Here is a 26,724-nt window from a genome sequence, read left to right as displayed (position 1 = left end):
GTCGTTGTAGTATAGTGGTAAGTATTCCCGCCTGTCACGCGGGTGACCCGGGTTCGATCCCCGGCAACGGCGCCAAAATTTGATGTGAGAATTACTTGACACACAAATTAAACCCTATTGATGACAATTGTAGTAATGATGCAAGTAGGGATCGTTCTAGACCGGGGATTAACTAGGGATGCTAATCAACAAATATAAGACTCAAGAATATAAGAAGAAACTTAAAAACACAAAAGTAGGTTTTAAAACACTAAACTAGACTCAAAGAGTTCAAAACACTTTAAGGCACAAACTAAACAAACTTAAACACACTTCGATACAAGAAAGTAAATGGGAGGTATTGGTTTGGATGAGATTGAGATAACAACAAAAAGTAAAACTAAATAGATGGTTGATGGATTAGCTAGAGATCCATTCTTCACACATGACACACTTGTACATGAATTGATTTCCAATTGCTTTTCAATAGATTATGAAACTCAACACCCCAGATTAACCGTGATGCACTAATTAATTCTCAGATTTTCCTTGATTTATTGAATTGGATGAATGCATACGACAATCCAAATTATTCTCCAAAAGTCCTCTACATGAATGCATAATAGAGATACAATTAAAGATCATTACGTTCTATGAAAATCATAAGTGTTAACGAGGCATTCGTAACTATGAATGCATGATACGTTTGCCAAGAATTCAATTAACGCGATTGTGACTAGCAACCTTCACTACCAATGAATATAAACTTGTAACGATTAGGTGAAACTCATTTATATCCTAGCATCAAATTCATGCATGAAAACTAAGTATGCATCCTTAATCAACATACAAGAATTAGTTTTGAAGAAAGTAGTTAATTGAATTGCATTCACAACTTATTAAATCACAATTGGAAGAAATCAATTCATATCTCAAACATGTTCATGGCTTCGAACTTCACCCTAGCTAAGTAAGGGTTTAGTTCCTCATACTTGCAATTAAACAAAAACAATTGATATTAAACATAGAGAAACAAAGTAGAAGACACCTAGAATGCTCCAACAACTCCAATGGAATGGCTAGCACAACTCCAAGCACTCCTCCTTCTTTGCAAGCCTTGGAACTAATGGAAATGTGTATGAATGGCTGTGTCATCCTTGAAGGCTGAATGGTGCTTATATAGAGGTTGGAAATGTCAAGCAATTGCAAGGTAATGGACAAGGGAAAAAAAACCCACGGCAATGAAGGAAGATGCTGCCAGCTTTTTGCCTTGTGTGTGTGTGCTGTCTTTGTGCTCTTTCCACCTAGAAATAATCATGCCAAAGCCACCCAAAGCTATAAGTGGGAGACCAACAAGAAATCCACTTCATAGTGGTCCAATTTCCTTGCTTTTCTGCTGTCCATTCACTCCCCTTGTTTTATTTCTTTTCTTTTGTTTGCTTTCAATTCCAATCTGCAAGTTGTCGTCAGCTAGACCTTCCCTTACTCAAATGCCTATAACTTCTTCTAGAAAAATGATATTAACAATCCGCGAAATGTTCTAGAAAATAGACATCTGTAGCTTTCCAAGCATAAAAGGCTCATTCTCTAATTCATTCTGAGCTGTTCGCAATTTGCTCCCAAAGTCAGCTGATCAAAGTTGTAGAAATCTGCCAACTCCATTCCATTGCCGTGTGTGTGTGTTTGTGTTGTCATCATCACTTCCCACTCTTCCATGCTTTAATTTCTGATTCCTTGCTGCCCATGTGGTGTGTGTGTTGCTGTTTTCTTTCCTTCTTGCTGCCCATGTGGTGTTTATACTTGCACATGCATGTTCTTCATCCATTTAGCTAGCAATAAACACATTTTCTGCCATCACATGGCAGCTATGATGTTTGAAGTTGTAGGCCAACACTTTGCACACACACATGTAGATTTCTAGCCCATTGAATCATCAAATTCGTCCATCCTCATGTCTCCATGTTTGCACCATCCAATCTTGGCCCAAAAATGCTCCAAAGTGCTCCAAAATGCATCTTCTTGCATCCTTGGCCCATAGAACCTACAAACACACAAAAATGGCTTAAACTACTAACATAACTAAGAACTAAGAACATAAATGCACGAAAACAAACATACTAAGTCGCATAAATATGCTCCTATAAAGGATGTTCTTCCACACGAAGTCTTCTATCTTTGCCTCAGTAATGGTTGCCAAGGGTTCTACTTCGGCCCACTTTGTGAAGTAGTCCACTGCAACGACTGCGTAACAGACTTTGCCCTTCCCTGCCGGCATTGGGCCGATCAAATCAAGTCCCCACTGGGCGAAGGGCCAAGGGCTGATCATAGGAGTAAGAGGCTCTGGAGGGGAATGAGGAATAGTTGCATATCGTTGACATTTGTCACATGAGCGGGATACTTTGATGGCATCCTGGTGGAGTGTTGGCCAGTAATATCCTTGGCGAAAAGTCTTGTGTGCTAGGGACCGAGATCCAGCATGATCTCCACAGACTCCCTCATGTATTTCCCGAAGGACGATTTCCGCCTCGGCAGGCGTAAGACACCTTAAGTATGGCAGGCTAAAACCTCGCTTATAGAGTTGATCATTGATGATCAGGTAGCGGGTAGACTTGTATCGAATTTGCTTAGCCTGGACTTTATCATTTGGGAGGGTGCCATGAGCAAGGAAATTATAGATCGGGGTGATCCAACTATCCCCCTGTTATAAGTTGCATACTTCTGCGGCCATGGTGCTTGGTGTTGCCAACAGTTCGACATGAATTTTTCTTCCAATCTTGTCTTCCACAGCTGAGGCGAGGCGAGCCAGGGCGTCTGCATGACTGTTTGCCGCTCGAGGAACTTGGGTGATCTGGTAGTGGAAGTGCTTGAGCAAAAGTTGTGTTTGCGCAAGATATGCTGCCATGGAGCTGTCCTTAGCATCAAAGTTGTTGGTAACCTGGTTGACCACTAATTGGGAGTCACTGAAAATATCAATTTGTTTAACCCCGAGGTGTTTGGCCAAACGTAATCCTGCTAGAAGGGCTTCATACTCGGCCTCATTGTTTGATGCCTTGAATTTGAAACGAAGAGCATACTCCATTGCTACTTTGTCAGGCGTAGTCAAGACTAGTCCCGCTCCACAGCCCTGTTGGTTGGATGAGCCATCAACATACAGACTCCATGCTGAGGTCGTTGATTCTACTTTCTGAGCTTCCGATGGTAATGAAGCTACTGCTTCAGGTGTAGAAGCAATGTCAACAGGATATGTGAAGTCGGCGATGAAATCTGCTACTGCTTGACCTTTTTCGGCTGGTTTTGGTTGGTAGGAGATGTCAAACTCACCCAATGCTATCGCCCATTTGATCATTCGCCCAGACGTGTCAGGACTCTGGAGTATCTGTCGAAGAGGGTGATTGGTAAGCACGATGATGGCGTGTGCTTGGAAATAAGGGCGAAGTTTCCGAGCAGACATGACCAATGCTAGAGCTAATTTCTCAATGTTGGAGTATCGTGTCTCCGCATCTTGTAGGGCCTTGCTAGCGTAGTAGACGGGCCGTTCGACACCACTGTCCATTCGAATAAGAACAGAACTGACTGCTGAAGCCGAAACCGATAGATAGATGATGAGAGTGTCACCAACTTCTGGTTTGGAGAGCAGATGGGCTTTACTCATGTACTCTTTGAGGTTCCTGAATGCCTTGGCACATTCCTCCGTCCATGTAATGTACTTCTTATTTCCCTTGAGTGCTTTGAAGAAAGGAGCACATCTGTCTGTGGCCTTAGAGATGAATCTGGTTAAGGCTGCCACCTTGCCAGTAAGGCTTTGGATGTCTTTTGAAGTTATTGGCTCTTTCATGTCGAGGATTGCTTTGATCTTTTCAGGGTTAGCTTTAATGCCTCGTTGGCTAATCATGAAGCCTAAGAATTTGCCAGAGCCCACGCCGAAGGCACATTTGTTGGGGTTCAACCTCATTCGATACCTCTTTAGAATGGTGAAAGTTTCAGATAGGTCGGTGATGTGTTGGTCAGCATGTTTGCTTTTGACTAGCATATCATCAACGTAAACTTCCATGTTCTTCCCAATTTGTTCGGCGAACATTGAATTGACCAGTCTCTGATAAGTTGCTCCTGCATTCTTTAGGCCGAAAGGCATGACTTTATAGCAATATAGTCCCCTGTCAGTAGTGAAGGCCGTGTGTTCTTGGTCTGAGGGGTTCATGAGGATTTGGTTGTATCCTGAATAAGCGTCCATAAAGCTCAAGAGCTCACGCCCTGCCGTAGAGTCTATAAGCCTGTCAATAAGAGGAAGAGGGAAACTATCTTTCGGACACCCTTTGTTTAGGTCGGTGTAGTCAACACACATCCTCCACAAGACCTTTTGAAGCGAAAGACTTTCTTTGGTCGGATTTTTCCTAACAAGGACCACATTTGCTACCCATGTCGGGTAATTGACTTCGCGGACAAAGCCTATGCCTTTGAGTTTTTCAACTTCTGCTTTCATTGCCTCGTATCGTTCAGCGTCATAAGATCTTCGCTTCTGTCTCACCGGCTTGATCTTGGGGTCAATACTCAAACGATGACAGATGACATCGGGAGAGATGCCTGGCATGTCCTCGTATGACCAGGCGAAGACTTCAGTGTTCTCTTTCAAAAAAGATATCAATGCTAACCGAAGGGGTGGTGACAATGTGGTGCCAATATTCACCATGCGGTCTGGATGATCTCTTGAGATAGGTACCTTCTCCAACTCTTCAGCAGGTTGGGCTTGCTGGGTGAAAGAGTCATCTCGAGGATCATCGGGTTGATTGTTGCTATCAGGAAGATCCAAGGTCGCTTCATCTAGGCTGGTCTTTGTGACTTGGTCATGTACAGACAGGGTTTCCTTGGGTCCGGGCAAGTGTTGTTGCTTAACTGAAGTGTTGTAACATGATCGTGCACTAAGCTGATCTCCTCTGATGTAGCCGTTGCCATGGGGGGTTGGAAATTTCATCAACAGCATATGCGTGGATACCATAGCCTTGAGATCATTGATGCCTGTGCGCCCAAAGATGACATTGTATGCCGTTGGGCAGTCAACCACTAGGAAGTTAGTGGTAATGGTAGCCGTGTAAGGGCCTGTACCAATAGTAAAGGGTAAATGTATGCTCCCTAAGGGTTGCACGATATCACCGGAGAAGCTTATCAGAGGAGAAATCGAGCGATCGAGCAAGTGTTCAGCTACACTGAGTGCCCTGAAAGCTTCGGCAAACATGATATTGACCGAAGCCCCTGTGTCTACGAGGATTCGTCGAACATCAAAGTTGGCTATGTGAGCCTCCACGATCAATGGGTCGTTATGAGGGTAGATGATGCCTCTTTCTTCCTCAGGGTAGAAACATATCGGATCCCAGTTAGGTTTTTGATACTTCCCTCCCCTGATGTCTTCCACGTGAAACACTTGGTGACCAGGCCTCAGACTTCGTTCACTGTTTTTCATGGCCCTATTGGAAGATTCAGATATGGGTGTGCCGCCGCTTATGGAATATATGACATTCACCTGGCGTTGGTTACGGTTATCCCTTTGAGGGTGAAGAAGGAATTGATCAATTTTTCCTTCTCGTGCCAAAGCTTCAATACGATCACGGAGGATGATACATTTCTCGCTATCATGGCCGTTATGCTCATGGTAGCAACAAAACGTGCCCGCGTTATTCGGGGGCGTGTAATCTGGGTGCCTCGGCTTTGGCTTTGGTATCAGGTGAGCTATGCTGGGGTAAATGGCCGCGCATGTGGCATTCAAGGGCGTGTATGTCTCATACCTTGGGGTAGGGGGTATCTTGACGCGGGTTTGACCCACTGCATTTACTGCCTGGGGGCGAGCGTTATTGTGGCGATACCCTTGGTTATCGGGATAGTGTCCCTTACTCTTTTTACTAAAAGGAGAGTGGTGAGGATGGAAATCCTTCCTCTTGCCTTGAAATTGATATGTCTGTTGATTCGGTGAAGCATTATGCAAGGCATGGGGAGGTGCCACTGCTGTTTGGGAAGTCGAGGTCTTCTCATTTAGGTGAGTCTGGCTTCCACCTCCCACTTGTTGATAAAGGATGGTTGTAGGGGGTTTCTCCTGATATGTCTTTGCCTCGGCGGAGGCATGGTTATAAGCCTGCGCCATCACCTCAGAGTAAGTCTTCCAAGTATTGGCATTGATCATGTATTTAAAGAAACAATCACGTAGGCCTGCCGTGAAGGCTTTGAGGGCAGTCTTGTCGTCTGCCTCGGCACACCGGGAGTATTCATGGCTGAAGCGGCCAGCATACATACGTAATGACTCGTCTGGCTTCTGGCGGATAGTGTACAAGTCATCTGCAGAGTGCAAGCGATCGGTTTGGAAAATGTGTTGGGAAACAAATAGTTTCCTCAATTCCTCAAATGAGTCTACCGTCTCAGGTGTAAGACGACAATACCAATTTAGAGCTCCACCAGAGAGGGTGGAGGGGAAGAGAAGACATCGCTCTTCGTCGGTGTGCATCCGGTATGCCATGGTGGACTCAAAGAGGTTAAGGTGCTCAATCGGGTCCTCTTTTCCAGTATAAAGTTGCAAGCCAAGCTTTTGCTTTGTCTTTGCTTGAAGGGGGGTGTTGAGGATCCTCCTTGTAAGAGGGCCAGGCCTGGGTTGGTTCCAGTCAGGTATTTCAGCCTGACGTTCAGCCTTCAACTTGTTTACTTCCTCAAGAATTTGTAGGACAAGGGGGTCCTGAGCGGAGTTATGTGTCACTGGAGCTTTCTTTCGTAAATCTCCATCTCCTATTGGAGTTAGGAAGGTTTGATCAAGGGCATGTGATTTTTCCCTGGACTCGCTGTACTGGCTTCCAGGGTATGTCTGTCGGAACACCTCTGAGTCCCCTGTACCCTCATGTCTCTCTGGGACTTGTTGCCCCTTCCCCAAATTGGTGGCCGGCTTGGGCCGTGGCAGGGGACCGAGTCTCTCAGAAATCCTTGGGTCATTAATCTTTGAGCTTATATGGATGGAATTCTCTCGACGTTGCTTCAGGAAATCCCGACAATCGTGAAAGACGGCTTTCGATCCTTCTGCCCCTTCAGCAAAGAGGTGTCTCCCTCCACTTCTCATGGTTCGGGTCGAAGCAACTGGGTTAAGAGAAGCCTCATGTTGATTATCAAGTCGAGGGGTAATCTGTTCCCTATCAGGGATATCTATGTCGAATGCATGTGACCCTCCATGTTGGAGGGCACCTAGTTGATGGTTGACTTCCACGGGGGCAACAATCTCGCGTGTCTGAGCTTGCCTAGCTTCGTGGAGTGTCTCGAAGAGCTTCTCATATTGCTCATGGAGGACCTCATTCCTCATTGCTATCTTGTTGTTCTGAGCTTCCAACTCATCGACTTTAGCTTGAAGAAGAACTCGTTTTCCTTCCTTCTTTCGTTGTTTCGCACTATGTGCAAGGGGGGTGTCATTCTGTGTGCTGTGGCTTCCTTCGCTTCCCATGTTGGAGAGGGATGCCTGATCAAAAGAAAGTGTACGAATGATAGAAACCAGCTTGACACAGCTGAAGAGAGTAGGAAAAAGTGTCGTTTCCCACAGACGGCGCCAAATGTTGATGCACAAAATCAGCGAAGACTTTGGTACAACAGAAAGTGTCGGGTTTTGTGACCTTCGCTTGGTTGCTTCGGTCACTAGTGAGGATAAGTACGTAAATGAATAGAGACAGAGAAGCAAACACAGGATGTACGTGGTTCACCCAGATTGGCTACGTCCACGGAGTAGAGGAGTTCTTATTAGTAGTGAAGGGCTTACACAAGTACAAAGGATCAAGCTCTCAATTTAGTGAGTTCTTGTGAATGATTTAACACAAATGGCATTAGGCAATATTGTGGGGGAATGACCCCTATTTATAGAAAAACTTGTAGCTTTGTCACATTGACATGTGTCATGTTATGATTGGTTCTTGATGTCGACACGTGCTGCGCTCTGATTGGCTTCTAATCTTGACACGTGTCGAGTAGTGATTGGCCTCCTGGTCGGAGGGGAACTCTTCTGGGTCCTTGACAGTATAGCGTTGGCCGGTGCTCGGTAGTTTCGGGATTGGTCAAGTATGGTACAAACAATATATATATATATATATATATATATATATTTATAATGCAATAACATTATGAAACGTGAGGACAAAGCCACTAATACAACAAAGACTCGTACACTCAAATCACTAATGCAACATAGACTCGTAAAATCAAACAAGTAGTAGAACTAATAGAGCATTGATAGATACAGAAATACTCTTATATATATATATATATATTTTTTTTTTTTGTCACAGAGAAGAATATTATTAAATACGAATAGAAATGTTTACATCAATAGCTAGAGCATTAAACAACCACTTCGGTTCAAAGCAATCCCACAAGTGAGAACCCCCTATATGAGTGACATAATTCGCCACCAAAATGCACAGCCCCATTACAAGCATGAGGAGTAAAGAGAAATTCTACATAACTCAATTGCTGTCTGATATGACCAATGTCCCATAACATACCTTCAATGCTAGCCTCCGGTAATAAAAGACCATTTAACATATCCACGAGCACCTTCAAATCAGTTTCAATCTGAACCATCCCATAATCTCTCTCCATACAGGCCAACAAAGCTGCCCTCACCTCTTCCGCCATCTAGTAGATTCACACAAAACAGTCCCCACGTTCGGCTCCTTGAAAAATCCTTGCAAAATCTCTAGCAACCCATCCAAATCCACCCATCCCCATTTAAGTGTACCAAGCTCCATCACAATTAACCTTAATTGTACGAAATGGAGGCTTCGCCCGCCTCTCCTGAACTGTCCCCCCTACTCGACACTGATGTCCATCTAACTGCACTTGCTCCCCTCCATATTCCTCGATCTCACTCCATTGTCGCTGCAGAAGCTCTAAAGCAACTCAAGGCTCCACTATGCTCTTCTCAAATACCACATTATTTCTACATTTCCAAATACGCCACAAACCACACACTACCCACCGCATAAGTTTGTCCACCTCCACCTCATCACTATATTTCCTACTCAACCATTTCCAACATTCCAAAAAATCCCCACCCTCCACCGAAACCACATCCATTTGTAATGTGAGCCAAACCAAAAAATTCTATCAAACAAACATTTGAAAAAGAGATGTGCCTGTGTCTCCATGTCCTCCCCACAATGTGGACAACAAGTCTCTAACCGAACACCCTGGTGTTGTAGATTAGATCGAACCGCAAGGATATTTTTGCAACCATTCCAAATAAAGTGCCGGAGCTTTGGAGGAACCGACAACTGCCACACAACCAACCTAATAGGATCTTTAAGATGATCTCACTTGACTAACATGTACCATTTCATCCCAGCTCACCATTCCGCTCCATCTCCTGAGCCACCTTATATCCCGATTTGATCGAGTACATCCCATTCCGTGTATAGTGCCAAATGATACGATCTGGTCATCCAAATCGACTAAGTGGTAAACTTAAGATAATGCGGGCTTTCTCATTATTGAACATCGATTAATCACATCCATTTTCCATTTACCATCAGGAGCCACGAACTCCTTAACCCTTTGCGGCATCTCCGTAGACCTTGAAATTGGGATAAAAGTACGCGGAATAGGTAACCAGGGGTCTTTCAGAATCCGAATACTCCGTCCGTCTTCAACCCGCCATCGTATGCATCCTTTCAAAAAAATTCGTCCCTACAAAATACCCTTCCAACCCCAAGAAGTTCCTCTTCCCACTGGTGCATCCAAAAAAAAGAAAAGGAAAGGTAATATTTTGCTCAAAGAACCTTTGCCAATAAAGAGTCTGGATTACAGATAATACGAAACCCAACCTTTACTAGCATGGCTAAGTTAAAAGCAATAATTTCCTTGAACCCAGGCCCTCAAAATGTCATACTTTTCGCCATCCCCCAAGCCATCCAATGAACCCCCTTCTATGTTTTCTGGTCTCTACACCAAAAACGGGCAATTGCTTGTTCAATTTCCCTTGCCAACTGAATGGGTAATTCAAAGCAGGACATAGTGTAATTAGGCAAAGCAATCGCTACACTTTTAAGAAGTAACTATTTCCCAGCAACCGATAGAATATGTTCTGCCCATCCATTAATTCTCTCATTTAGCCTTTTCCATATATCTTTAAACACCTTTTTTTTTAGACCCCAAAATCCGCTTGGATACCTAAATATTTGCTGAAGTTCTCTTGATATTTAATCCCCAACACCTCTGATAGCAAAATCCTCAAAGCTTGCAGACACAAGAACTAAAGTATGTCGGGTTTTTCTCCAAATTCACGAATTGGCCTGACCTTTTAGCACATTTTGGAGTACACCATTAACGTTTAACGCCTCCGTTTCCGTTGATTGACAAAATAACATCGAGTCATCCATAAAGAAAACATGAGAAAGAGGCTCGACAACATGACTAACTGTCATGCCCTGAATGCGCCCAACCTTGTCTTCATTTTGTAATAGGGCAAAAAAACCTTTGGCACAAATTAAAAACAGAAACGTCAATAGAGGGTCCCCTTGGCAAAGACCCCTACAAGGTGTGATGTTCCTCAAAGCTTCCCTATTTACCATCACACTATAAGAGAAGTTTGTACACACTCCATCACTTACTGACAAAAAGTCCCATCAAATACTAATTTATGCAACATAGCATTCAAAAATGGCCATTCAACATGATCATAAGCCTTAGCCATATCCAGTTTCAATGCCATGAAATTGATCCATTCCTCATCCCCTTGCTTTATAAAGTAAAAACAATTCATGAACCACCAGTATATTATCTGAAATTTGTCTCCCTGCCACAAACGCTACTGATTCGGACTAATTACCTTAGGAATCACTTTCTTTAATCGATTCGTCAGCCCTTTTGAAACAATCTTATACACCACATTTCATAAGGATATGGGCCGAAATTGGGACATTTTCCTTGGATTGTCCATTTTGGAATAAGCACAATGTTTGTGTGATTCAACTCCTTTAGCATTTGACCAGTTTGAAATAAAGTTTTAACCATGCCTAGCACCACACCACCCACTATTTCCCAATGATGATGAAAGAACCCAACATTAAACTCATATGGACCCGATGATTTAGTTGGGTGCATTTGATAGATAGCATGCTCAATCTCCACATCAATCACCGGAGCAACCAATAAATTATGTTCCAAGCCTCGGCACACATGGTATAATCTTTATGAAATTAGATGCCCTGGCCGAAGAAAACAAAGATTGAAAGTATTGCACTGCAATACCTTGAATAGTCTTATATAGGCCATGCCTCTTTAGTCCAAAAGATTTATCTTCCATTTTTTGGGCTTCTTGTGGGTAAGTAATCTATGATCCTAATACGGTAATAGGATCTTCTCCAAATCCCTTCCATCTAAATCCGAAAGATCTTTTAATCTTAGCTGCCCATAAGAAAATCGGACGGTTAGGAAAACGTTTAGCCGCCATCGGAATAGGAAGAAGCTGCAATGGCAAAAATGGCCATTAGATCCTCTGCATTGAATCCCCTGTGATGGTGTTGACGGTAAGAAGAGTTGAGAGGGTGCAGAGGTGGAGGAGACGACGATGCTGTCAGAATCGTAGTCAGGCTCGATAGTTTCATGGTCCTATTCGAGGCAAGATTGAGATCATGGCTTTATAGACCTATTTGAGGAAGAAGATGAAGCTGCTATAGCTTCGCGGCTGTGCTTGAGGCAAGGCTTGCATACAAAATTCAAGATTCGGAGGATCTAGTTGGGAGGAATTTGGAGAAGATCCTTTCCCGTATAGGAATAAGATCATCTTTGGATCACTTCCATCTGGATCTAGAGGATCCTTCAATCTTAGTCGTCTAAAAGAAAATCGAACGGTTAGGAAAACGTTTTGCCGCCATCGAAATATGAAAAAACTACGATGGCAACAATGGCCATTGGATCCTCTACATCGAATCCCCGACAATAGTGTTGATGATATGAGGGGTTGAGAGGGTGTAGAGGTGGAGGAGACGATGGTGTTGTCAAAATCATAGTCAGGATCAACGGTTTCACGATCCTGTTCGAGGCAAGGTTGAGATCGTGGCTTTGTGGACCTGTTCAAGGAAGAATATAGAGTTGTGATAGCTTCGCGGCTGTGTTGGAGGCAAGGCTTGCAAGCAAAATTCAGGATCCGAAAGATGTTGCTGGAAGGAATCCGGAGAGGATCCTTTGCCCTTAATACATGATTTCTTCCGTATCGATTATTGACATGTGGTGCATAGTTGACAGTTGAGCATGCCTTCTACTTCTTGGGTAAAAAAATGCTCAATCGTGGAGATAAAAAAGTGACCAAGGTTGAGCGCTTTAGCTAGAATGCTCGACAACTCGAGACAACACACTCAGTTTGAAACCTCTCAAGTTGATGTTGTGGACCTTGCCACCTAGATAGATTTTTACTTTAGGTCTCTGTGGATTTCCTTAGGAGGCCCATTCTAGTGAAATAGATTTTTACTTTTTAATAAGGCCAAAAAAGCCATTTATTAACATAACTAAGAAGTGTACGATCCAAAAAGTACAAGTCTTGAATGAATCTTCAAAATTTCGAAATAGTATCCACCACAAAATTAACTTCTTTATGAGTGTGTTTCTAAGAGATGTAGGTGAAGTGATTGGAATTCTAGATTTTTCAAGCAGGTTGGTGTTGACTTACCTTTTCTAGGCAGGTTTGTGTGACAATTTAAGAAGGGTTGGCACGCCCTGCATTCAATCGAAGAACGTAGTTAGCTTATTATCTATTCAGCATGCGCACCACGTAGGCTAAGTAGTCTTTAGAGTCAACAAATTTACAACAATGTTTTGTGCTCATATGTTATTGTGATCAACCTCCACATCTTTTGAGCATAAAAATGAGTGAGGATCTTTGCTGGATCCTCTTTGTGAGGATCCCGGGGATCCTCCAATCACATCCGGTTATTGTACATTGTGCGGTCAGTTTTTGTTAGATACTGTTTATATTCAATTTTAAATATAAAAATTTACAATGATTTATGACTGCACGATGTACGATGAACAGGTATGATTGAAGGATTCTCAGGATCTTCACAAAGAGGATCCGACGAGGATTCTCCTAGCATAAAAATGCATTGCATTGTGTCTTGATGGTTGGAAGTGGTTCATTTGTAATTTGCTAACGTTTTTTTCCATGCAAGGTGATGTGAAAATTACTTGACACACAAATTAAACCCTATTGATGACAATTGTAGCAAAGATGTAAGTAGGGATCGTTCTAAACCGGGGATTAACTAGGGCTGCTAATCTACTCAAATTAAACTCTAAAACACTAAACTAGACTTAAAAACACAAGAATAGACTCTATAAACTCTAAACTGACCTAAGACACTCAAATCTGCAAAACTAAGTGAAATTGACTCAATTCTAAACCTAACAAGTGATTTGGACGAAATTAAAACTTACTTTGACTCAAAAGATTAAAAGAAAACAGATTGTAACTTAACTAACTCAGAAAACACTTAAAAGACTCAAAACAGCACAATACTAACAATTAGACTCAAAACAGATTCTAGAGATGAAATTGGACGAATTTAAGACTAAACTAAGACCCAAACAATGTTTATGGACAGATTCTAACCTATATTGACTCAAAACACTCTAAAGAACCTAATTAGGACAGATTCTGACCTAATAACATAAAACAGAAAAGGGGGTTTGATTTCTGACGAAATTGAATTAAAACTAAACAAATTGCAAATCAAAGTAAACTAAAACGAAATTAAGATGAATTCAAGGGTGAAAAGCTAGTTAGAGGACCCTTCTCCACACATGAACATATGCAACATAAATCGATTTCCAGTATTGTTTCTTTAAACCATGAACGACAATGCCCCAAATTAATCGTGAATGCACAAATTAACTCTCAGATTTCCCTAAATTCATTGAATTGGATGAATGCTTGCAACAACCCAAATTATTCTTCTCAAGTTCCCTATATGAACAACATGATAGAGATACATTCAAAGATCATTAAATTCCATGGAAATCATAAGCATTGACAAGGCAATTATAACTATGAACTGCATGATACTTTTGCCAAGAATCTACTTAACACGATTGTGACTAACAATCTCCATTACTTGTAATTATAAGTTTCTAATGATTAGGTGAAAGTCCCTTATACTTTAGCATCAGATTCAAGCATGCAAACTAAGTAGGCCTCCTTAATCAACACACAAGAATAAGTTATCAATCAAATAGATAAGTAAATTGCATTCATGTTTTACGAAACAATAACTGAAAGGAATCAATTCATATTAACATATGTCCATGGCTTCAAATTCACCACTAACTAATAAGAGTTTAGTTCCATATGTTCATAGCAATTGAAAAGCAAATTAAAATAAACATCGAAACTGAAACGAGGGAAGAAAGAACTCTTAAAACTCCCAAGGATGCAGATGGCTTGCGCACAAGGCCCTCCTTCATCAATGGAATGCACGACAAGGCTCTCCTTCTTCTCCAAAAGGTGCGGCAGAGATGTATATGGATGGAGGATGGTGTTTCGTGATGTAGAATGGTGATTAGGGTTGCGGCAAGGTGTTTCTGAATGGTGTGAAGGGTGGTGACGAATTTAGGCTTTAAAAACACATATATATAGGCATGGCAAAGCTAGGGTTTTCACAAAATTTGATGGGAAAAGGTTAGGGTTTTGGAGATAAAAGGCTTGGCCCATCCAAGGGAGAAAAGAATTAGGGTTTTAGGCAGATTTTTAGGCTTCTAGAACACTAGGTGCGGCACAACCCTAGGGTGGATGGATTAGGGTTTAAACTTAGCAGAAAATAAAGGATTAGGGCCCTAGGGTGCGGCATGGCTTAGAACAAAGCTAAAAAAGGATTAGGAAACTTCCAATTCAAGAGTAGAAACTTTCAAGAATGGAAACCTCCAAGAATAGCAACTTCCAACTTTAGAAACTTTGGTTTCCAATTCTGAACTCTTTGTTCTTCATGTTCATTTCTTCATTTCTTGCCTCCTTTGATCTTCAATTTCGTCCATCCATTTGACTCCAAGCATGTGATATCCATTTTATGCTCAAAACTACTTCAAAAGGCTCCAAATTGCACTTTCTCGCCAACTTTGTCGTTTGGACCTACAAACACATGAAAATAGCTTAAAACACTATAATAACCACAAACTAACTATAAAAGTGCAAGAAAACAAGCTAACTAAGTTGCATAAATATGCTCCTATCACAAGGAACCAGACAACAGAACACATTTATTTCTTTCGAGTTTAACAAGTCCGTGTGAAAGATTAACTATCTTAGTTATCTGATGTGCTGTAATTTTTTCTTCTTTTAATTAAGCATCCTTTAAAAAAAGTAAAAAAAAAAAAAAAAAAAAAGCTAGTAATCTTCAGAGTTCTAACTATGATCTGTTATTTTCTCTATGGTTGAAAGGATCAAGATTCAAATGTCTATTCTCCCCACTCTCACCCACTTCTTGACTTTCTCCAATACAATTTTATTCTCTTCTGAAATTACTTTAGAAATGTAACCTAATGACGAAATCGAAATGAGTTGGAGTGCCAGCGCAACTCTGTTTGATTTGTTTATTGACATTATTTCCATTTTCTTTCAGATTTCGAAGACTTTCTTTTTCTTGACCAACTGATAATATATTAATAAAAAAAAGAGATTACATTTTACCAAAAAAAAAACAAAAAGATTACAAAGAAAGAATGCTTTCTAACTCTATAACTAAAATTATAATAGGAACAAAGTACAGATGGTCATCTCCAAAGTCAAATATCAGCCTTAACTAATGTAACTATTTATTTTACATGAATTTGAATGGTTTACTTTCTTCTAATTTTTCACTCTCATCCTTCTCTTATACTTGACAATGGAGTAGTCACAAAAAATTTACATTTTACTGCATCTAAATTAAGTTATACCTATGCTTTGCTTCCTCTAATAGCTTAGCTTGATGCCTAATCCAACTGATGCATGTTTAAAAGTTGGTTGTGGGCTGCTTATTAGGGAAAATTTAGTTGTTCCCATTCCCATAGAGGTTCTTCAAAACCTTCATTAATCTCCCAGTTACTACTATTAATCCCTGCTGACGTCTCCGGGAGATCACCAAGCTCTCCTGAATTTGAATAAGTTTCATCTGATGAGCTTGCTTTCTCCACCATTGTAGTCTTCAAAGAAGAAGTACTTGCTCCTGTAGAGTCACTAAATTTTTGTTGTGCCTCTCCGACTGGCTCCAATGGCCGTCTGTCAAATGCTCGAGAACTCCCAGATACCACGTACACTCGACATAATCTGAATTCATGCCCCAACTATAGGGAATAAAAAGTTATTAAGCGTGATGTGAAGAAAATTTGAAAATGATAATGTAATAATGTGATTGGTTCTGATAATTTTGAATCCAGACCTCGCGTGCAGAAGTGAACGCTCTTAAGTCTTATCTAATTGAGCTACAAATGCATTACTGTTCGTGTTGTCAATTGAATTATCATGCACATACCTTGGGTGTATTGGTAGTTGAGTCGTCTACCTCAATGGCTCTATACTCATTCATCTTCCATTTGGTTTTTCTTCCGGTTGGAGCTTTGCCTTTATAGAAAACCATGGTTTTCTTCACTCCAATCACCTTGTTTTCTGAAGAGTAAACGTAGCCAGGTGAGCCGGTGGCCTTCCAGTACCCAGAGGCAGTAGTCCTGTTGGGCCTTCCTCCTTGAGCTTCTCGTTGTTGCCTCCGCGTAAAGAAAAACCATTGCTCTTTGTCTCCACGGCACAACTCCCCCGATAACTCTACAACATATATAGAACAAACTTATTCACATAAGCACTAGCTACCATTATATTAGTATGTCGTGTTGGATCGAATTACATATCCAATCATCTAGTACTCTGGTGCATGCCATGCAATTGAGCATAGTAGAACATATGTAAGAATGTACAGATTAATGGAAGATAGAATGTACTTGGAAGGTCCCATGGCTCTTTGCTGTAAATGTCTACAATCGGGATTACGCGACGAGTATCTTCTCGCTTCCCTTGGAGCTTGTTTTGCAGATAGAAGGAGACCAGTTCTTCTTCTGTTGGATAGAAGCGATAACCTGGTGGTAGCTCCTCCATGTTTTTTGTGTTATTCTGTATGTGTATATTTTAGTTTGATATCTGTGTGCTTGGTAAGGGAGCTATATATATAGATGGAGAGGTACAAAATAAAAAATAATGGGGAGAAAGAGAAAGTTGCCGAGTTAGATTGGAAAAATGGGGAGACCTGTGGATTGGTGGAAACTTTCACGCGTTTAGTCAGAAAATAATTGCTACTTTTAGATGTAATGTTATTTCCATTTGATGCAGACATGATTACCCATCTAATAAAATCTCCTTTGAACTAGTCAGCTATACTATTCAGTTTTACTCCAAGCTCTATCCTCTATCAAGAAAAGAAAACAATTGTAAAGGTCCAATTCTTTTGTGGGTTTGTGGTCAATATGACGTAACGTTTCCAACATGGTCACCGCCAATTTTAATAATAAATGCAATTTGTAGAATTGAAGTTAATCTTGATATCTGTGGTTTTCTGGACACAAATATGTGACCTGAGTTTTAGTAGAGTTATTTGGATTTTTCCTTAATACTATATATTACTGATGATACCTAACATTGAAGTCAAATTTGAGCTATTCACTAAATAATGTAACCATGGGTCTATTGTTTAAATTTAAACTCACTCTCCTCATTCGCTAACTTTCTTCATGTAATAGTTTTTAAGTTACTTTTTGATAAATTTGAAAATATGATGTCTTGAGCATCCTCTGTGTAAGTTTTTTATCATCTTTTAGAAATAAAAAAAAAAGTTGGTAATTTCTTGTAACAAATTTGAGATGGGGTGTGCTATCCACACATCCTAAATTACTTCTCACACATCCTTATTAATTTCTATCCGTTGATCTTTTTCAATTCATCTGATCTGACGGCCGAAAATTAGAAGGGTGTATGAGAAGTAAAATAGGGTGTGTGAATATCACACCCCATTTGAGATCCCTCCCCCGAAGTTTGCTTATACATGTAAACACATGCACACATATAAAACAACCCCTTCATATGAGTAGTTCCCTCGGCTGAATAGTACAAAGGGCTTAGGCCATCTCTAACCGAGGGATGGCCAGAGGGCTCGTTTTAGCCCTCTGGCCCTCCAAGATTCCCCAAGATATTAATATTTTAATGAACAGTATAGGGCCATATTTGCCTCCGTCTCCAACCGAGGGCCAGAGGGCTCGTTTTAACCCTGTCACAAAAAACCGTCTCCAACCGAGGGCTAAAGGGTCATAGAGCCAAACATAATTTATTATTTAAAAGCTACAACTTAATTTTATTTAAAAATCATGTTGGTTAGTGTTGTATAATTTTTATGTTGGTTAATGTTATTTAATGTTGTTTCATATTGTTTAATGTTGTTTCATGTTACTTAATTTAATTTAATGTTGTATAATGGCTTAGGAAGTTATAGGAAAAAAAATAGAATTTAAAAAAAATATGAAACAAATTTTGTGAAATAGAAGTTATAGGAAAAAAATGTAATTAAAAAAAATATGAAACAAATTTTGTAAAATAGAAGTTATATGAAAAAAATATGAACCAAATTTTGTAAAATATAAGTTATAGGAAAAAAATAGAATTAAAAAAAATTGAAACAAATTTTGTAAAATAGAAGTTATAGGAAGTTATAGAAAAAAATAAGAAAAAAAAAGTTTAAATTCATAAAAAAAAAAAAAGGGTTTACAACGGCTAGTGGCGCTAGCCATTGGAAGTTTAAATTCAAATTTTTATTTCTGTCGGTTATAACCGACAGAAATAATGTATATTATATTATTTCTGTCGGTTATAACCGACATAAATGAGAAACATTAAAAAAAAATAGCCAGCCCGGGGCTGGCTGGCTGGCCGAAAGCAGCCAGCCCTCCAGCCTTCTCCGATCCCGTGGGGCCCTCCCAGATTCCCGAGCCCTCTGGCCTAGCCCTCGGTTGGAGACGGTTTTAGGGCTATTTTCGGCCCTTTGGCCCTCTGGACCCTTCGGTTGGAGATGGCCTTATTAGATCTTATTCTTTAAGAAACAACTATATATAAAATCTTTAATTATTCATTGTTTTATAGAAAAACATCTTGTTGGTCTATTATGATGTTATATATAGTCAGATAATAATTCTTTAATTTATTTGATCATGTTTGACGTCAGATCGGCTCAGAGACAAGGATATTCGATTTCGATATGAGAAATTAAAAGTCAACTTTCAAATTAAAAATAAGAATTTCATATCACCATTCCAGACAGAATTCTCAGTTTATTTTAGTACACTAAAACAAAATCTTTTCAGGCAGTTTTTTAATTTAGGAATGTGTTATTTACACACCTTATTTTATTTCTCACACTTCTTTGATAATTTTTGTCCTTTGAAAATTAAAAAGATGTGTAAGAAGTAAAATGGGGTGTGTGGATATCACACCCCTAAATTTATTTATTTTATTTTTATTACAAGGAATATTTTATGCCAATCTACACTAAGAGGCTGAACAAGAATATGAATCCGAAATGCAAAGGGTTGAATGGAAGACCCTAATTATCAAAGCAATTCACCACTTACAATCTCTTCAAATTGTTTTACTCCACAATATATTAGACCAAAAACATATATATATTTTTATGAGAAAAAAAATATAAGAGCATCTCCAATCAATATGTCAAATGTGATGTAGAATGCCGAATGCCATGTCGAACAAAAAAACAGCAACATTTCTTTCAATCGAAATGTTATAAGCTGACATGGATTGCATTGCCTTCGGTTGTCATTTTTGGCAGCACAAGGTTTGGGCGCTAAATGCTTTTAATTTATTTTCTAGTGCACGGTTTCCGTTACCAATCAATGGAATGAAAATTAACTCATTTTTAATTATTTCTTAATAGTTAATATACCATGAGGCGAAACATATTAATAAAATAAATATTTGACGCATGTATTCCAAGGAAAGAAGATTTAACATCAATATTTAATTTGTCACATCAACTATCAAATAAAATTTTGAAAATAATAATTTGATACGTCCATTAGAGATGCTTTAAGACAAGCAACATTTCGAGGAGTGCCAAATATATAAACATCGACATCTAAATAAAATGAGAAATTTCCTATAGAAAAACAATTTGAAAGTGATATGCCTAAAATAAAACTGATAAAATTTGTATCAACTTTTCATATTCTATATTAACAATATATATATATATATATATATATATATTTAATACTTAAAGCCTAATTTTCCACCATGGACTCATTCTTTTCCAATATCATATATTATTATAAAGAGAAAACAAAATGTCAAGTACCAACAAAGACTCGGTCATGTAGGGCAGTGAAGGGACATAAATCAAAGAAAGGGAAACATACTGAACTGTGTAACATCTTGTATTCCATTAAAATCCAATCTTTGCACGCGTGACTTGGGGAACAATTCTCTTCGTTTACCTCTTCATACCCGCGTTCAGGTTTTGTGGTCATCCAACCTGCATGCATGGGGTCGTCTTTCTGGCCTTCTAATCCTCCTTTGGTGTGGGACTTTAATTTTGACAGTCCTATGTCCCAAAGGTTAAAATGACTGGACAAATTACAAATATTGAGGGCCTCATACGGGTGGACTTCCTTTGACACTCAAACGCCAGGGTGGGGGTCAATTATAACATACAAACATCATTGTATTTTGGACTATTTATATTTTCTATAGCATTCTTGAAGTTATTCCGTTACGAAAATCATTTGGTCTGCCATTAAATTGCTGATTTGGAAATTAGACCCGTACTAGCAAAAAATGATGATGCTGCGAGATAAAAAATCATATGAAGATTATGTATATAGTACTATTTACAAAGGATAATACTTCTTGTGTATTACATACCATTTATATACAAGGATTTGATCCATAGTCCTGTAAAAAAGTGTACGAAATCTACAAGTAGCAATTTAATGGTAGATGAATCGAGCGGCATATTTTACCAAAATTTCAGATTAAATTAAATAAAAAATCCAACAAAATTTAATTACAAATTTTGATGGCCTGGAATATCGATCCACTTGGACACTCGAATCTAACTGTGTTGGCTTCGTCACCTAAAATAAAGCATGGTTGATGTGTAAAAGTGAGAATAAATTTAAACTTTAAATAAATAAACCAGAGTGCACAACACAACTACTCATATGGATACGTAGACATTCCGGGTCGGGATGTGTTAAATTCATCTGAATAATTTTTTTTTAAAAAAATTAAAAGGTTCAAAGGAGGAATAAGAAGAAGAGTTAAATACTAATAAATAAAAAGAAAAATGAAACAAAAGATGAAACTAAAATCAATTAATATTTTGCATTCAGGTTGAGCATGGTTCTCTACAAAAACATTCTATGACATATTAAATACCTCCCTTAGTACAAAAATAGAAAGAATAGAGGCATAAAAGGTTCTTGCTGAACTTATTTTCATAAAGAATTCATTAAAAACGTGACATAAAAATTTGACACTACATGATAAATGCGTCCCAACGTTAAAATTTGGCTAACTGTTTACATGTATCCCAATGTTTAGTTTTTAATTTAACAACTTCTTCATCACATTTCAATTCTTCTCCCTTAGAGAGCATTTCAGTTTATACCATATATTGGGATCCTGAAACATATAATATAATAACTCTAGTTTGACCAAATTCATTCATGTAAAAAGTGTTAGAGAGGTTAATATTTTTACTGGAACTAGACTTTTGTTTTAAACAAAACGATGAAAACACATGTGGCGGATTGAAAAACAGAAAATGAAGTAGCCTACATCAGGCCAAGAATCCATAATGAGCTCCACAAAGTCTTAGGCTATATCTCTTTCAACATGAATTTGTTCTTTCTCAATTGGCCCCTAAACCAACCATTCCAAATTAATTATAACAAATCAATAGGAAGGCTAGTATTTTATTGACAAAGTTCATCATATACAAGGGTGGAGCCAGGATTTTTTCTTCGGGTGGGCTAATTGAAAATAGTAACATAAAATCATATGTTTATTTTTTGCTTATATAAACTTATATAATAATCAATATAAAAGAACAACAATATAATATAAACTATTCTCAAAATCATAACCCTAACCGATAAATTCATGGACCATATAAATAATTAACCTACTAATTAAATCAAGAATAAGTAAATATAGAGATTAAGAAAGTACCAAAGGTGACATTTATTGGAAAATCGCAAAGGAAATTAAGGAATTGCGGAGATAAGGATTTAATTATGGATTTAAAGAAATTATTTTTCTTTTCTTGAATAAGAAGCACAAAGGCTAAATTACATAGGGTAAATGGTCTTTTTCTTTAAAGAATATGATAAAGAAAGACGGGAGATAGAACTAATTTATAATTTTTAGCATAAAACGTATTATTTATTACCTATCCTCTATAAAATATACATTAGATATCTCTATTGAAATTGGGTAAGCTATAAACATGATTTTACAAAAGAATAGTTATATTCACAAACCCATTTTTACTTCCAATACAACCTTATTAATTATCTGTCAATGATCATCTCCAACTCATTTGATTCGAACAACTGAAAATTGAGAAGGGTATTTGAGAAGGGTATATGAGAAGTAAAAATAAGTGCATAGATAATACTACTCTTACATAAAACCTCCTTGGGCTACAGCCCACCTTAGTCTTGTGGGTGGCAACGCCATTGATCATATATAGACTTCCTCGTACTAATTTATGGTCAAAATTCAATCACAATCCAGCAAAGATAAAATAAAGATAAAACAAGTTAGAGATACAATAAAATTCAATAATGATAGTACTACGGTTTAGTAGTATTCATCTTTACTTGTAAATGAGAGGTCTTAGGTTCGATTCTCGTCAAAGACGAAGTTAGTTAAACCACATTATTATGGCAATTCCATTGTAAGATTTAGCCCACTACCTCATCCCTTTAGTTTAGATATTATCGTTCGTTAAAAAATCTAAAGACTAAATTGCAAACTCAAGCATTGCCATGTAATGAATAGTAAAATATCCATACCTAGTTCATCAAATTCAATCACGATCGGCTCCTGACCCAGCCTTTTGAACAACGATTTCACAACGAATGAGTACCTCATGACACAATTTAAGAAAAAAAAAACCCAATTTATCATAGGGAAAATTAATGAAAATGACTGGAAAACTTTGAGTTTTAATGAAAATGACAAAATAAAGGGTAAAGTGAATAGTACCAAGATTGACTTTTTAGTGTAAAAATGTAATTTTTCGTTAAAATGAACAATATCAGATGCTTTTCATTAAAGTTCTCTTCATCGTAAGCTTTTCAGGCCATTGATTTTTCTACCAAAATAAGCAAGTCGTCAAATGCGTGTGCACTTCCTATTTAGGCCCCACACTTTTGTTACACGTTCTTCATGGAACCTTATGCTATTTTGTACTTGCTGTCATTTTGACTGGATTTTTTTTATTAAATTTTTTATATATCAGTGCTTTATACACTTAATGAAATATGTTAGTTTCAAAGAAGTAAAGAGATAGGTACATTTCTTAGTAAGCTTAGACACAATAGGGAATCCAAATAGTAACTTAGTAAGGCATCGATGAATGCCATACCATGAATGGCATCAATTGGGAATACGCCACGTGGGACCTATCTTCCGCTTAACCGAAATTCTTACACTAATTTGTCTATGGGCCTTGGACGAAGTTTTACATTTGACGTTGTGAGCAGACTACCTTCGATCTCCACCTCTAGTTGATATACGCCATGTGGACTTCAAACTCAAGATGACAGTTCTATCCTTGACATGGTGAGCAGACTACCTTCTCCACCTCGATGGGTCAAGCGTCACTGCACATCACCAACAAGCCCGTGAAGTCTCTTTCTCACCTATCTGCACATTGGGCTCAAGCAGGTTGGGGATCGCTTTTCAGAGTTCGTGGGTGTTTCCCTTTGCTACGGCAGTACAAGTCAACAAGAGAAATCAATAATTGCCATTTTACTACTCAGAATTCATAGATAATCAGTTTCCCACAAACGCTTTTCTGACTTAGGCACTCGAGGTCCTTTGACAAACACCCTCCTCAGGTGTTTCGGTCAATTAGCCTAATGGTGTTAATTATTTTGAAATTTTTTTTAGTAGATTATCTTTGATGGAAATTTGTATCTTATTGACCCTAAAAATTACAAAGCCTACGTGGCGCACATGCCGAGTAACTAAGGAGCCTACTACCACTACTAAATTAAATAGTTTGTGCGACGAGGGAAATTTTGTCGCGAAATACCCCCAAACTTAGCTTTTTGCTTGTCCTCAAGCAAAACAAAACTAAAAAACAAAGATAAAAACTAGCAAACTAACAAAAAACTTTATTAAAACTCAACTAAGACAAAATTTTCATCTTCAAGTCGCAATCCATAGAAAACGTTAAAAATCAAAACATATTTCAAAAAATTTCAACTAATCCCACCACATAGTCTAAGTCATTTAGAATCAATTAGAAAAGAATTCATGAATTTCCTTTGGTGTAAAGTGAACCAATATAGTTAAAGACACTCGACTAAAATCCTGACTTCTTGTCCCTTTTATTCCACATGCACTAACTTTAAATATAGTTTTTATTTATTTTTATTTATTTTGTTTTTTTTTATTTTTAAGTAATAGTAGTGGTCGTGCAATGTCAGTTCACTTAAGCTTTCGATCCAACTCATGTAGCGAGCTTTAGGTCAATAACTCCCAAACCACAAAAGCTTTAGGGCACTAGGTGTAGAACACCCCTAAGGACTTAGTTACTTGAGGTGAAAAGGCTCCGAAACCAACTAACCACCCTACCCCATGCCAAAACTCTACCGTTTGATGCGAGAATCATTGCTGATCAAGTAGGATTGACCCGGTTACTAGGCAAAGCCTCATGTGGAACAATTATTACTTTATTTATAACAAGAACTAACTTTACTTAAAACAAAAATTAAAAATAAACTTAGACTAAAAATAAGTATTTCAATCTCACTCCCCACAAACCATGTTGATGTGAATGTGCAAATTTTCAAAGTGTAACTCATGAATTAGTGTCTAAGCAACGATAAATAGAAAAGATTCTATTGTGGGATTAATCTTCACCATGTCTATTTGTTCTAACATTTAAAATAATCTATGGATATTAACTTAAAATTTGAAATGATTTATTTGACTCAAAAATTAAAAATCTAAATTTTTTTATTTCCCACCCCCAAACTTAAATCACACATTGTCCTCAAGGTGTGGAAAAAGAAATGAAATCAAAGACACTAAAGAAATCGAACTAAACATAAAAAATAGTAAAGTCAATAAAGAATCCTAACTAAATGAAACCTTTCTAAATGAAATAAAGAAAAGAAAAGAAAAGAATAAATAAATAGAGAAAGAAAGACAAGAAAAGAATGCACCTGGATTTAAAAATTTGGACTTGGCATTGGACATGGGTCCCGATGCAAAGAAAGATGGAGCACGATTGGCAGCCTTGGAAACCAAAAGAAACTGGGCCTTGAAAAGATCCATGCACTGATGTGAAAACCAGCCCACGCCTAGCACACGTGCGATACACATGTGGGACTGAAACCCTAAAACTCCACTATATAACTGAAGACACAACCATTTCCATCATCATTCATTTCTGAGATAAACTCTTAGCCATCTTGAGCCCAGAGCCATGAATGCTCTCTTCCTCTCTCTTTATTTCTCTCAAACCTTAACACAAAACTATTGCTCTCTAGCCGTGCCTCCATAACTATAGCTCATATTCGAAGTACAACTTGTAACCCCCAAATTTGAAACAAACTCGCCTCGTTCAAGCACCAGATCCATCCCATCTCAATACAGCCATCACTATAATCTTTGTCCTCAATGCAAGGTAAAAATGCTCTATCCTTCTGCGATTTTTATGCTTGTGCTTAGATGAAATGGAAGAAAGATGATATGTACCTCATGCATGCGTATATTGTGCGCAGGACTCTCGGATCAAAAGTAGGAAACAACCCAAACCGCATATCTTAAGGTAGAATGGAAGGTAAAAATTCTCAACCACGATTTAGATGAATAGGTTATAAGAATTTGTGTGAATGATTTTGTCTCAGTATCTTTGTGTATTCGTGCACCCACGAATGAATATATCTTTGCATGCTCATAATTGTCCTTTTGTCGTGCATGTCTCTTGATGATGAATGTTGAGGAAAATTTGTGCAAAAATCTGAATCTGAACTTAGCTTAAGTACTGGTTTCCTCTGTGATTCTTAGTCCACCCCAAACTTGTATTGAAGTATTTTTTTTTAATTGAAATGTGAGAACGAATGAGTGGAGTGGGTCCAAGTAGTACAAAGTCTTCTTTGCAAACCCACTATAACGTTTCTCAAACTCCAGTTGACTTTCCTTTTAAATTTCTGTACCGTAATGTTGATGTTGAATGCATAATGAGGTGAATAGATGAATGCTATGAATCCACAAGTAGTTGCGATTAGGCCGAATCAGTTCTAAATTCAGCTTGCATTCACAAATCAGAAACGTTATTAGATTAGTAAAGAAAAATAACAATAATTAATTTTTTTTTCTTTCAATTTTCTGACTTTTTTTATTCTTCATGATTTGTGTAATTGAAATAAATGCAAGAAACTTAAATAAATGAAAATAAAAAAGAAAAGAGTTAGAAAATT

The 26,724-nt window shown here is 38.3% G+C and overlaps 1 protein-coding gene, 2 long non-coding RNA genes and 1 other non-coding gene across 4 annotated transcripts; 2 read left to right on the top strand and 2 right to left on the bottom strand.

Moving 5' to 3' along the window:
• Positions 1-72, top strand: TRNAD-GUC (transfer RNA aspartic acid (anticodon GUC)). The gene has a single exon. It is a non-coding gene; the product is annotated as a tRNA-Asp (tRNA).
• Positions 73-15,680: 15,608 nt separating this feature from the next.
• Positions 15,681-17,225, bottom strand: LOC103453373 (NAC domain-containing protein 90-like). Its single transcript, XM_008392916.4, has 3 exons — positions 16,945-17,225; positions 16,485-16,771; positions 15,681-16,296 (listed from the first exon to the last, which is right to left on the bottom strand). Exons 1-3 carry the CDS (start codon positions 17,096-17,098, stop codon positions 15,991-15,993), a joined length of 747 nt encoding a protein of 248 aa, XP_008391138.3. The 5' UTR covers positions 17,099-17,225; the 3' UTR covers positions 15,681-15,990.
• A 6,388-nt stretch (positions 17,226-23,613) lies between these two features.
• Positions 23,614-25,696, bottom strand: LOC139189182 (uncharacterized). The gene is made up of 2 exons (XR_011572828.1): positions 25,465-25,696; positions 23,614-23,997 (listed from the first exon to the last, which is right to left on the bottom strand). It is a non-coding gene; the product is annotated as an uncharacterized lncRNA (long non-coding RNA).
• A 90-nt stretch (positions 25,697-25,786) lies between these two features.
• Positions 25,787-26,502, top strand: LOC103453372 (uncharacterized). Its single transcript, XR_531856.4, has 2 exons — positions 25,787-25,928; positions 26,026-26,502. It is a non-coding gene; the product is annotated as an uncharacterized lncRNA (long non-coding RNA).
• Positions 26,503-26,724: the final 222 nt, after the last annotated feature.

This window comes from Malus domestica, chromosome 11, assembly GCF_042453785.1.
Source record: "Malus domestica chromosome 11, GDT2T_hap1".
Lineage (NCBI taxonomy): Eukaryota > Viridiplantae > Streptophyta > Magnoliopsida > Rosales > Rosaceae > Malus > Malus domestica.
This window is presented reverse-complemented; position numbering and strand designations above follow the sequence as displayed.

Excerpts from the sequence above, each read along its gene's own strand:
- LOC103453373 (XM_008392916.4), bottom strand. The coding sequence starts at position 17,098 with ATGGAGGAGCTACCACCAGGTTATCGCTTCTATCCAACAGAAGAAGAA. Across the intron at positions 16,772-16,944 it reads AGAGCCATGGGACCTTCCAA|AGTTATCGGGGGAGTTGTGC; the intron begins GTACATTCTATC and ends TATATGTTGTAG. Across the intron at positions 16,297-16,484 it reads CAACTACCAATACACCCAAG|TTGGGGCATGAATTCAGATT; the intron begins GTATGTGCATGA and ends TATTCCCTATAG.